The sequence below is a fragment of the Nothoprocta perdicaria genome, unplaced genomic scaffold, assembly GCF_003342845.1.
Source record: "Nothoprocta perdicaria isolate Ctin4 unplaced genomic scaffold, notPer1 scaffold_298, whole genome shotgun sequence".
NCBI classification, from domain to species: Eukaryota; Metazoa; Chordata; class Aves; order Tinamiformes; family Tinamidae; genus Nothoprocta; species Nothoprocta perdicaria.
This window is the reverse complement of record NW_020455530.1, coordinates 472,475-483,935: the sequence shown is the minus strand read 5'-3', so window position 1 is coordinate 483,935 and position 11,461 is coordinate 472,475. Positions and strand designations below refer to the sequence as shown.

Sequence of the window (11,461 nt, the reverse complement as noted above, 5' to 3'; positions counted from 1 at the left end):
TTTTTTTTTTTTTTTTTTTTTTTTTCCTGAAAAAGACAGGAAAGCTGGGTTGCAACTCACCTCGATCTGTGTCATAGAGGAAGACAAAGCGGTTCCACTCGTAATGATCCAGCAAGCTCAGGAGGGCTCCCCGCAGGGATGGCCGCAGCTGCAGCACGAACTGGCTCTCACCCTCTGTGGGGAAACTCGGCGTGATGAGGGAGATGTGCAAGGCGCTGCAGAATGAGGTCAAGGTGTGTACAGATCTCTTATCGTACAGTCCAAAAATGGCAAAAACTCCTCTAGAATACTGGGAGCAAACTGAAAGGAAAAAAAAAAAGATAACAGTTCAACTGAAAAAAAAAAACAGACACAGGTCAACTAGCAATAGAATCTGTAAGCATCCCAGCCTTGTTGATTTGGTGATTTCCATTTCCACCTGTGTCAATCAATTTTCACATATGTTTCATTCTAGAACTAGTAAATAAACAGTTAAATAACATATTATCACTTTTGATCCTAGCTATAGAACATGACACTAATCATCTAAAACATTTAATGCTAAAATAAACAAAGTATAAACTAAATAAGATATATTTTTGCATGCCATTGAAAAGTCGGTCTTTGCTGCTTTAACCATTCAATTAATATGAATATAATTTATTCATTCCACTTTTTTCCTTGCACATTGCTAGTGTGCACATATTCTGCATATTATCTATGTATCCATGCATACTATATTATCTTTATATATGATAAAATATGTCATTTTTGGCAATCTAAACAGAAAAGTATCCACATTTCAAAATATACATTTCTCGCTTTATCATAAATGTCATTCAACACACAGGTAAAATTTGGACATTTTTAATTGTAACAATTTATAAAACTCATTCTTTTTTACACAGACAGTCCTTGCAGAGCATTAAAGACATTAAGACTTAGCTACAGATACTGCATGGCAACTTACTTCCAGAGCAACCTCCTTCACTTTAAGAGACTACTGAGGGGACAATTTAGTAAACTAATGTGACCAGGCTCTTGTCTCCAAAATCTTTTTTTTTCTCTACTCTATGTCAGCCTCTGAACTAGAAAAAAAAAAATGAACTCAACCTATATTTTGAGTTTCAATTTGTTCCTGGGCTCATTTAATTCATGTAAGTCATTAAGTCATCCTTGAGTGGATGGGCAAAGAAAAAATGGGTAAAATTAATTAAAAAAAAGAGCATATACATAATGTGGAAGAAAAACCAGGCCACATGGGAAGAATATAGGAACATTTTCAGAGAATGCAGGGATGCAACAAGGAAGTTTAATGCTCATTTGGAATAAGGATTAACAAGAGACGTCAGGGACAACAGGAAGGGCTTCTATAAATATGTCAACAGCAAGAGGAAGACTAGAGAAAATGCTAKTGCACTGCTGAATGGAGAGGTTGCCTTGGTGACAGAGGATRTCAAGGAGACTGAGTTACTAAATTCCTTCTTTCCTTCTGTCTTTACTACTAAGGCTGGTCCCCATGAACTACACAGCCAGGATATAAGAGAGAGAACCAGGACAGAGGAAGACTTTCCGCTGATTGAGGAGGACTGGGTTAGGGATTATTTAGGCAAATTGGACACCCATAAATCTATGGACCCAGATGAGATGCACCCAACAGTGCTGAGGGAACTGGCAGGGGTTATTGCTCAGTCATTCTTCTTCAACTTTGAAAGGTCATGGAGCAGGGGAGGTGTCGGAGGACTGMAGGAAAGCCGACATTACTCTGATCTTCAAAAAGGGCAAGAGGGAGGACCCAGGAAACTACAGGCTGGTCAGCCTCTCCTCTGYCCCTCGAAAGGAGATGGAGAAGTTCATCCTAGAGAGCATTTCTAGACATGTCAAGGAAAAGAAGATGACCAGGAGCATTCAGGGGAATTCACCAAGGGGAAGTTATGTTTGACGAACCTGATAGCTTTCTACAATGGGATGATTGACTGGCATAATGGGAGAGCTGTGGAAGTTGTCTGTCTTGACATCTGTAAGGCTTTCCAAACCATCTCCCATAATATCCCCATGGGGAAGCTCAGGAAGTGCAAGTAGATGAGTGGACAGTTAGGTGGAATTAGAACTGATTGGATGGAAGACATCAGAGGATGGTTATAAATGGGGTTGAGTCCAGGGGCCAAGTCCAGTTGGCAGCCTGTGGCCAGTGGTGTCCGCCAGGAGTCAGTCCGGGGTCCGGTGCTGTTCAATCTGTTCATCAATGACTTGAACACACAGAGTACAGCCTGAGCAAATTTTCAGATGATACCAAGCTGGGTGGAGTGGTCAACGCTCTAGAGGGCTGTGCTGCCATCCAGAGGGACCTGGACAGGCTGGAGAGTTGGGCAGAGAGGAACCTCATGAGGTTCAATAAGGACAAGGGCAGGGTCCTGCACCTGGGGAGGAATAACCCCAGGCATCAGTACAGAATAGGGGTCGACCTGCTGGAGAGCAGCTCTGCAGAGAGCGACCTGGGAGTCCTGGTTGACAACACGTTAACTATGAGTCAGCAGTGCCCTCCTCGTGGCCAAGAAGGCCAATGGGATCCTGGCCTGCATCAGGAGGAGTGTTGCCAGCAGGTCAAGGGAGGGGATCCTGCCCCTCTCCTCAGCTCTGGAGTATTGGGTGCAGTTCTGCACTCCCCAGGACAAGAGGGATGTGGAGCTTCTAGAGAGGATCCAGCAGAGGGCAACAAAGATGATTAAGGGACTGGGGCATCTATTTTATGAGGAAAGACTAAGCGAGCTTGGCCTGTTTAGCCTAGAGAAGACTGAGAGGAGATCTGATAATATGTAGAAGTACCTGAGGGGACAACATGGCAAGAATGGTGTCAARCTCTTCTCCRTGGTGGCTAGTGGTGGGACAAGGGGTAATGGGCAAACTCTTTTAGTGGTGGGACAAGGGGTAATGGGCACAAGTTGAAACATAGGACGTTCCATCTACATGTGAGAAAGAAAGAACTTCTTGATAGTGAGGGTGACAGARCCCTGGAAGGGGCTGCCCAGGGAGGTTGTAGAGTCTCCTTCTCTGGAAATCTTCAAATCTGCCTGGAGGCGAACCTGTGCAACGTGCTATTGGTGGTGGAGCAGGGGGGTTGGACTAGATGATCTCTAGAGGTCCCTTCCAACCTTAGCCATTCTGAGTCTTTTATATAGAAAGACTTTCATTGAATTTAGCAGGCTGGAAAAGGGCTTTTGCTGATCCATGCACATAAAAACAGGCATGAAGCTATTATTTCTTTTTAGAGAAAGTACTGCCTTTTTTACAACTCATAAAAGGTTCAAGAAAAATGTCTTGCTCATGTGTTCTAAGTATAAAACAATTTATTAGAAACTCTGTGTGATCATTAATGGTGTTATTTATCCCAGCACCACAGAAACTGGAGAAAGAACTGTCAGTTGGATGGTCATATGTACTTTCTACTCATTATCTTTTTCCCGAGACATTCCTGTACTTTGCATTCATCATGAACATGGAAGATGAGAAGACCTTAAATTCATCCGGTTTTAACTTGACTCTATATCCCGAGGCCTCCTTTCCCGTAGAATGTGGAAGTCACAATCACCCTGTGAAAGCAGCAGGACTTAGGTATGATTGCACCATATGTAGGATGCTTWTACACATACATAGCAAACATGCCTTTTCAAACTAATTCAACTTGCCTATTATAGACAACTTCCTATCTGCACARAGAGCAAAAGATACACAAAATGCAGATTTTTATTCCTGGGTTTGTCTAATTTATGATTGTGTTCAACTCGGACACAAGCACTGTGACCTGCCAGGACTGCAACAAAGGWCCGAAGAGATGCTCTGAGATTTTATGTGCTGCCTCACACTCAGAGCCCCCAAATTCACTGTACTCATGGTTGGTATACATATAAATACTTTAGAAGCTTAAAAAGCTTTCTTCCTTGCACTTCAGTAACCTTTCTTGGYGTTATTTTGCCAGGCCACACAAGACAGACTCTCCTAGACCCATCTATCTAATGTTTGGCTCTCCATTCCCCCAACCATCCTAAAAAGTTCTGTTCTGCACTTTCTCACTTTCATCCCWTCTTTCCCACACAGATGGCCACATTTTCAGAATATTAGTTGAAGGCTTTCTGCTGTCCTCATCTTTACTGTAAAATACTTCTGCTGATATATCCTAAGATCACATTTGCTTTTTTTCTGGATCTGCATCAAAATGATGACTGATGATCGTCTTGGGATCAAAAGTACTTTTTTTTCCCCTTCTTGGGAAAAAGATAATACTTCCAAATTTTGAGTTTCTGCTTACAGCATTGCATTTTTATTATTCACCAATACACAGGTTTTCCTTTATGTCACGTCTATTATAATATTCCTCAAAAAAATTTATTTGCAGTTATATTCTTAGCCTACTTTGTATTTACATTACCTACAGCTGCTTCATCATCAAAATGTCATCAAGGTACAGTATCTTCTTCCACTAGTTATGTTAACTTGGTATCTCTTTCTCTCAGTACTTGTTGCTGTCTTCCCCTTATTTACTTTCATGCCTACCTGACAATCCTCATGGTTTTCCTCCCCATTTTCATAGAACACTTTTTGTAGTAGCGGGACTATTTTATATTATTCCTTTTTTAACAGGAATATGGTTCATCCAGTACTTTCTACCTTAGTAATTTCCTATCACATTATATTGCATTTTCTCTCTATCTCTGTACTTTAAARTTTCCTTTCCTTCAAAATTTGTTCTGTAACTTACCAGACTATTGATGTTAATATACAGGGTCTATGGCAGCCATATTCTGCCTCCCTTTTAAAACATATATTATATTTCCTATTTGCTGATCAATGTATCACYATTCATTTAAGAGCTCTACCAAGAAGCAGTTATTGTATCTGCCTTCTAATTAGACAGTTCTTTAACAATCATGAAAAAAAAATATTTCCCTTTTCTCATTAGCTTCTTTTAACATCAAAGTCCGCTGTGAGTGAAAGTCCAAGTGAAGTATGTGTTACTTTTAAGTCTGTAACAAAATATTTTTCTTATGTTCCATTCCATCATCACTGTATAATGGTGATGTTTTATAGATGCAAATGATTTTCTGCTGCTGTTCAATATTCTTTAGAAGTCTCTGTTTTCATTGGTAGCCCTCACTTTGTCTCTAATTTCTGTGACAAATGTCCTCTATACCTCTCGATCTYATAAGGGCAACATAAGCTTTCTTGCTGATAATCCTTTTCTAAACACTTGCTTTCTACATCTTCCTTGTATAATTACTCATCTAAGTTGGTCTGAAGTCACATCTTGCATGTTACTCGGGGATTTCTCACTGTTTCAGAACTCCTAATGTGGGCAAATTTTCAGAACTCTCTGTAAGTGCAAAGCAGTTGTCTTTGCCAACAGAAATAGCTGAACACACACCTTGTGCATGTAAGTGCAAGCTAACTAATGTATTGTATTTAGAGAAAACACTTGGACAGGCTTTCCTTCGCCTCACTACCTTCCAGTCATTTTCACAGAATCRAAGAATCACGGAATGGTTAAGGTTGGAAGGGACCTCTAGAGATCATCCAGTCCAACCTTCCTGCTCAAGTGGGGACRCCTGGAGCACGTAAGAGGAAGTGTTCTCTTCACAAAACACAGTCCATATGGTAGGCTTCTACATGACAAAAAAATCAAGAGACCACTATCAGGCTGTGAAATGCATCACTTCATGGAGTTAAAGCTCAAACTCATTTTCAGGATGAAGGAAGTTTAAAGGAAAAAAAAAAAAAAAGCAAAACTAGAAATTAAATTTTAAAATCCCCTAAGACCCTAAAACAGCTTTCAATACTAATAACAAAAGATTTAAGAAAAAAAAAACCTCAAGTATAGAACCAAATGCAGTAAAACATTTCCTGAACATCCTCAAAGCCCTGAAATAAACCCATACAAGAAAGCAAATGATGTCGCACTTGAGATCAAGGCTAGGAAGTTACTGAATAGTGTCCTTTGCTCCTGGATAAGAAAAAAAAAGGCAAGATGAGGGTTATTCATTTTTTTTTCTTTCTCAGTACAATACCCACAGAGAGGAAAAAAATGCCTGTGACACTATGGAGATTAGGCTTAAACATATGCAGAGATGCTTCAATGCTCCTGAATCAATTTTACAGTAATCAGCAGCCACTACAGAAATCAGCAAAGCCATTAGGATTTGCATTCTAACTCACTGCTSTTCTCAGAAAAACCCTCAAGGCAAACACGACTACCTGAACTTCTTGATGCTTTATCTACTTCTCTTACTTCTCTTTAAATTCATTTTATTTATTATAAATGGACTAAATTATGCTTGGTACAACTTCTCTATTAGCATTCCGAGATAATTTTGTTCAAGATTTTTTCCCTATAAAGCAATGACAAATAGACCTTCAAAAATTTGCTTTGAAACATATTAAAAAAGAATTTGTCTTTAAACCAGAAGTGTCTTGAAAACTGACAACTCAATTCTAGAAYTGCACATGATTTTCACCTGTAAATGTAGCAATACCATTGGCACCTCCAAAGATAAGCTAAAGGTGGAGGTCAGACTGTCGAGAAGATGTGATGCATCTCACGTATYCCATATAATGCTATTGCAGTAGATATGTATTAGATATGTATTCTAGCAGTCCAGCAGAACTATATTACAGTACCTATCATTTTAAATGAATGAGTGACTCATGGGACCTTCAGTTACATGAAGAAATCATAATGCCAGAACTGCAAAACTGTACACTTCAGGGTTGACTGAGACACACAGTAAAGTCACATGCTCTGTGAAAGTAACAATAAGTCCCATACTTTAAAGACAAATCTTTTCATAAGAAGGAAAAACAAAGACACTCAATTTTTTACCATTCACTGATTTCCAAAAGTTAATCTTTTAAATCATMTGAAGAGGTACAGGTTAACACAAAGCCCGAATATAGCTATAAGCATGATCACAGAAGTGACACAAAAGAGATCAAGTGAAAGTGTTCAAGTTCATGAGAAAGATACATATGCAAATACATAGACATAGATAAATAGATGCACATAAATTTGTTATATTGGTCTTATTTCATTATTTGGTCAGGTTCAAGCATTTTACAAATTCTTCAAGAGCTAAACATCAAAACTCAATGCATTCTTTTTAAACAAAGCCCTACCCTAACAGTCACGGAACAAGCCTGATTGATAAGTAGAGTGCTACGGATTTACAAAGAGAGATAGTCCTTCTCAGCAGCCTGGAAATAGCTGGAATCTGCAGTGTGCAGAGACACAGTCACAAGGGTTCCACCAGGTCTATCTGTGGTACCACACAGAAGTCAGGATGACCGATGGTTTAGCATCCTAGAAGCAAGGTAGATCTTGCTTCAGAGGCATGACTTTACAACGCAGGTTTTCRCAATAAATATGCTCCAGAACCATAATTGAATTACACTGTCTTGTCAGCATAGTCCTATATGAAGGCTGTCATTTTACAGTGACTGCAATGGTATCAAGCCATGGATTGCAGAAATATAATTCCCATTTTGTTCAGCTGCTGGGCACCTACATTTGCCCTGCACAGATATAATAGTATTGGACAAGCTTTCTCAGTCTGAAGAACACCTTCAGAGAGGTCCAGCCCAGCCATTTGGAGATGGCAGCTCTACAGGCRAGACACAGTACAAAAAGGTAAATGACTTGATTCAAGCAAAGTCCTRCCTCCCTATGCACGAGAGATACAASATTTCAGGAGAGATTAAATAGTTTTCCTAGAACACTTTTCAGATTAAAATTTTCTGTTAAAATGTTAAAACCCATGTCCATTTATGTGGAGATAACAATTCGACAGTGCCCTCTCCTTTCTCATTACTGCATTACTGACCCACTGCTTGCACCTTCCACTCCTGTCTCCATGCACCCCATGACTCCTGCTGGAGCTGGACACATGGCCAGCCACTGCTTTGGATCACAGAGGAAGCAACTTAAATTAATCCAGAGTAATCTGGATTTAGCCTGGAGTTTTAATTCAAGTACAAATTTGATACAAATATTCTCTTGCTCTGAGCTGTGTTTGAGACTACTGATTTTATACTAAATTATGCTGTTGCATTAAGAAAAACTTTCAATGCTGAGACTACTAAATTGTGGTACCTTCATCAGGTAAATAGTTGATGTTAAGGTATCGTATAGGATGGTGTACAGGTGAATAAATGGTGCTGCATAAAATGGGAAGATAAAACCATTGCAGCTGTATTACAAGCAGGCTACTATTATATTACAAATTGTCTTGAATAGGAAAGAATATTACTTAATCTTGATATCCAAAAGTTTATGAATTTTTTCTCTCTAATAATAGAAGCACTCATCATAAACCCAATGCTTCCTATACAGTGTCCAAAACATTGGACATATAGTATCCAAAAGATTATTTCACCTTGCCTCACAAACTTCATCAATTTACCTCCTCCTGCAATCAGAAACTATCATTCATATTTTGAGTACCATCAAGCTAAAGTATTGTAACTGCAAATAAAACCATAAAATGACACTGTCACTATAATTAAAATTAGTTTATTGCACTAAATACAATATTAATAATGGAGTTAAATGGAAAGAGAGTAAATCAAGATCTTTCAAGTAAAAAAAAAAAAAAAAGAATCACTAACATCGCTCTCTCAAATATTTATTCATCCCAAACATTGATTTTCCTATATGCTAATTACATAAGGAGAGATCTAGTTGGTGAGACACTGAATCTCTGAAACGWCAAAATTTGGAGCCAGTCACTTTGCATTCCCATGTCACAATTCTATATGTTTCAGTTGTCTTGTTCACACTCGGAAAGAACTAGACTAGAAATAACTGAGAGAAAGGCCAGTCTTTTGCTACATGTCTGTAAACAGTGTAACACTGGTCTAGGCATTTCAGTTGTGGCCTCTGAACGTTATTCCATACTCATGCTACATCTCATAGCCTCATATCATGTAATTTTACTGTATATTCCAAAATCTTATAAAAACCTAAGCCCTTGTTCTAGAAGTCAGTATGTCATATATACAAAAAACTCATTCTAAAGTGTATGCTAGAGTACTTATCTAGAAGAAAATGATTGGGAGATTAATAGATGGATCAATCAAATTTGAGGCTCAAAAAAGTCACAAGTGTCTTTTAAATTCAGCTGAAAGCAATGGGCTACTTCCAGTACTCTGCAACTGACTTTCCAGTTAACTTAAAAATACTCTTCTAGAACAATGAACACTCTCTGTTATTGTGCTAGATCATACGGTGATTTGGGAAGTGCAGTTTTGTTTGTGCAACTGCAGATGTGAGAACATATTGCACAGAAAGCTACAAAGTAGCTACATATTTTCATTAATAATTAAGTTTCCAGAAACAATTCTTGTGAATTGTCTGTAAATGGCTATTTCTGTTTAAAGTCAATTTCTGAAACAACAGTAGAAAGTGATAACGCATTTCTTTTCCATTGAATAGAAAACAAAGTTGGATTAGGTTAATTAACATGCACAATACTTYCTTCTTTTAAAATTAGTTGAACACTGTAGTATAGTATTTTGTTCATGATGTCTTATATCAGATAATTATAGAACATAAACTTTAGAAACTATTTTGCCCAAAATAACAGAAAAGAAGGGGACATGCAGACCTGGCAAACTGACTTATAGATCCAACCGCTAAAATGTTCTCCATACTTCTTATGCATCAAGCTTTTTTTTTTTTTCTTTCACCAATTAATAAATTGATGGAAAACATCTCCAAGTCAACCCACAGAGAATATGTGAAAGGAGTGTATGTTTGTGTGCTTCTGTCTACATGGGCTGAGTAGAGGGTAGTCTCATCTAATTTTTACCATCTGAAAGTCAGATTGTTTTTCCTCTAACATGAGTAAAAAGACCACCCCATCTTCAGAAGAGTGGTAGATTAAGTGCAGTTATTTGATTCATCCAGAGTAGGTACTCATCTATTCCTGTTGACCTTAATAGGAACCTATACAATTAGAGAACTTGACACCTACATTTAGATAACTACATTAAACAATCAATCAAACAAACAAAAAACCCTCATCATGAATCTCAGTTTAGGAAAGTACTTCTCTGTGTTTCTAAACCTCTCCCCTGTCTTGAATTCAATGCAATTTGGAGCTGGCCAAACTGAGCCCCTTCTCCCATGGTCAAGACAGGTCCCTCCTAATCAGGGGCAGCAAGGATTTCTCATATACTGACATTGCATCTCTGCTCGCCTGTAAACTGCTGACAATTCCCACTTTCCTGATACAGAACACAAAATAATTTGGCCTTTCATAATTTTCTATGAAGAAAATTGCTTTAATCTTTAAGTAATTTTCAGWTAGCAACTTCCATAAGTATTTTACTTTCATTAATATATAATTCCAAAAAAATTTAAATCCAGTGGAACATTTTCATACAGCAAGWAAACATTTTCCACTGGGTTTATTTATAAAATTCCTCTTTCCGCTGTGCCTCGGTTAATCTACTTGATGGAACTCTTCTCATGAATTTCACATTTGCCAAATGCTAACAAATCGTTTCTCATTTTTTTAAAAATACTTTAAACTTATTTCTAAAATAAAGTATCCRGTCTTTGTACCTTTTTCCTCCAGTCCTGTGCACTCTATGGATCTGGTACTTGTAGYTGCCTGGCAATGCACATATATGTCCATTTCACTAACTCTGCCAAAACYTCCTCTTTGTATGCTCTCCCATAARGAATCCACATGCAGCATTTACCTTTCATACTCATCTGAACAGAWCTCCATGGTGGTAAAGGAGCTCTTTTTTGACTGTTTTTAAAAAGTAATAAAAATATCAGCACCAGGTGAGAATGTCGGGCTTTTCAAATTTAGCAGAGATTTAGCAGGTCTTCTCACAGACAAAATGTAAGAATGACTGTGGTTATCTTCTATTTTTGTTCCTTCCAAATAGAAGTCTAGAGAGGTCTAACAGCGTAAAAATGAAAGTATGCCATTAATATGTTAGTTCATGGGTAAGTTAGGTTAACATTTCATCTCAGGGACCCCTCATATGTTGCTTGAAGATCATCCTGAGACATTATTACACTTCCTCGATTCATTAGCTGGAGGAGTTCATCACGATCATATAWGAACACCTACAGAAACAATTTTTCATAGTATATCTGGAATGCCTGTATGACTAAATATTTTTTGCTGATCTTGGATATGTTCATTTCTTTATGTGACATAAAATTTCCTTCTGCTTAATTTCAAACTTCATTCAAATATACATTTGCAGAGAAAACAAATTTCTCTTCCACCTGTATTTCTCCTCAAAAGTACAASATTCTATAAAATCTGCATTCACATACCATTTTAATGAAACAGAACAACGAGAAGTTTGAATTTTGTTTTAAGAAATAATTTTTCGATGTCTCAGTTCTCTACAGTACAAAAACATTTGTTTTAAACTATATTTTCAGAAGAAAAAGAATTGGAAAAAAAAA

General features: G+C 37.8%; 1 protein-coding gene across 6 annotated transcripts in view; it reads right to left on the bottom strand.

The window, feature by feature from the left end:
• GRIA4 (glutamate ionotropic receptor AMPA type subunit 4) overlaps window positions 1–11,461 on the bottom strand; it is a 219,435-nt gene that overhangs the window by 146,889 nt on the left and 61,085 nt on the right. For all 6 annotated transcript variants that reach the window (XM_026041877.1, XM_026041873.1, XM_026041878.1 and 3 more), the window contains exon 3: window positions 61–300. In XM_026041877.1, coding sequence (XP_025897662.1) covers window positions 61–300 — 240 coding nt within the window. The remainder of the gene's footprint in view (window positions 1–60; window positions 301–11,461) is intronic.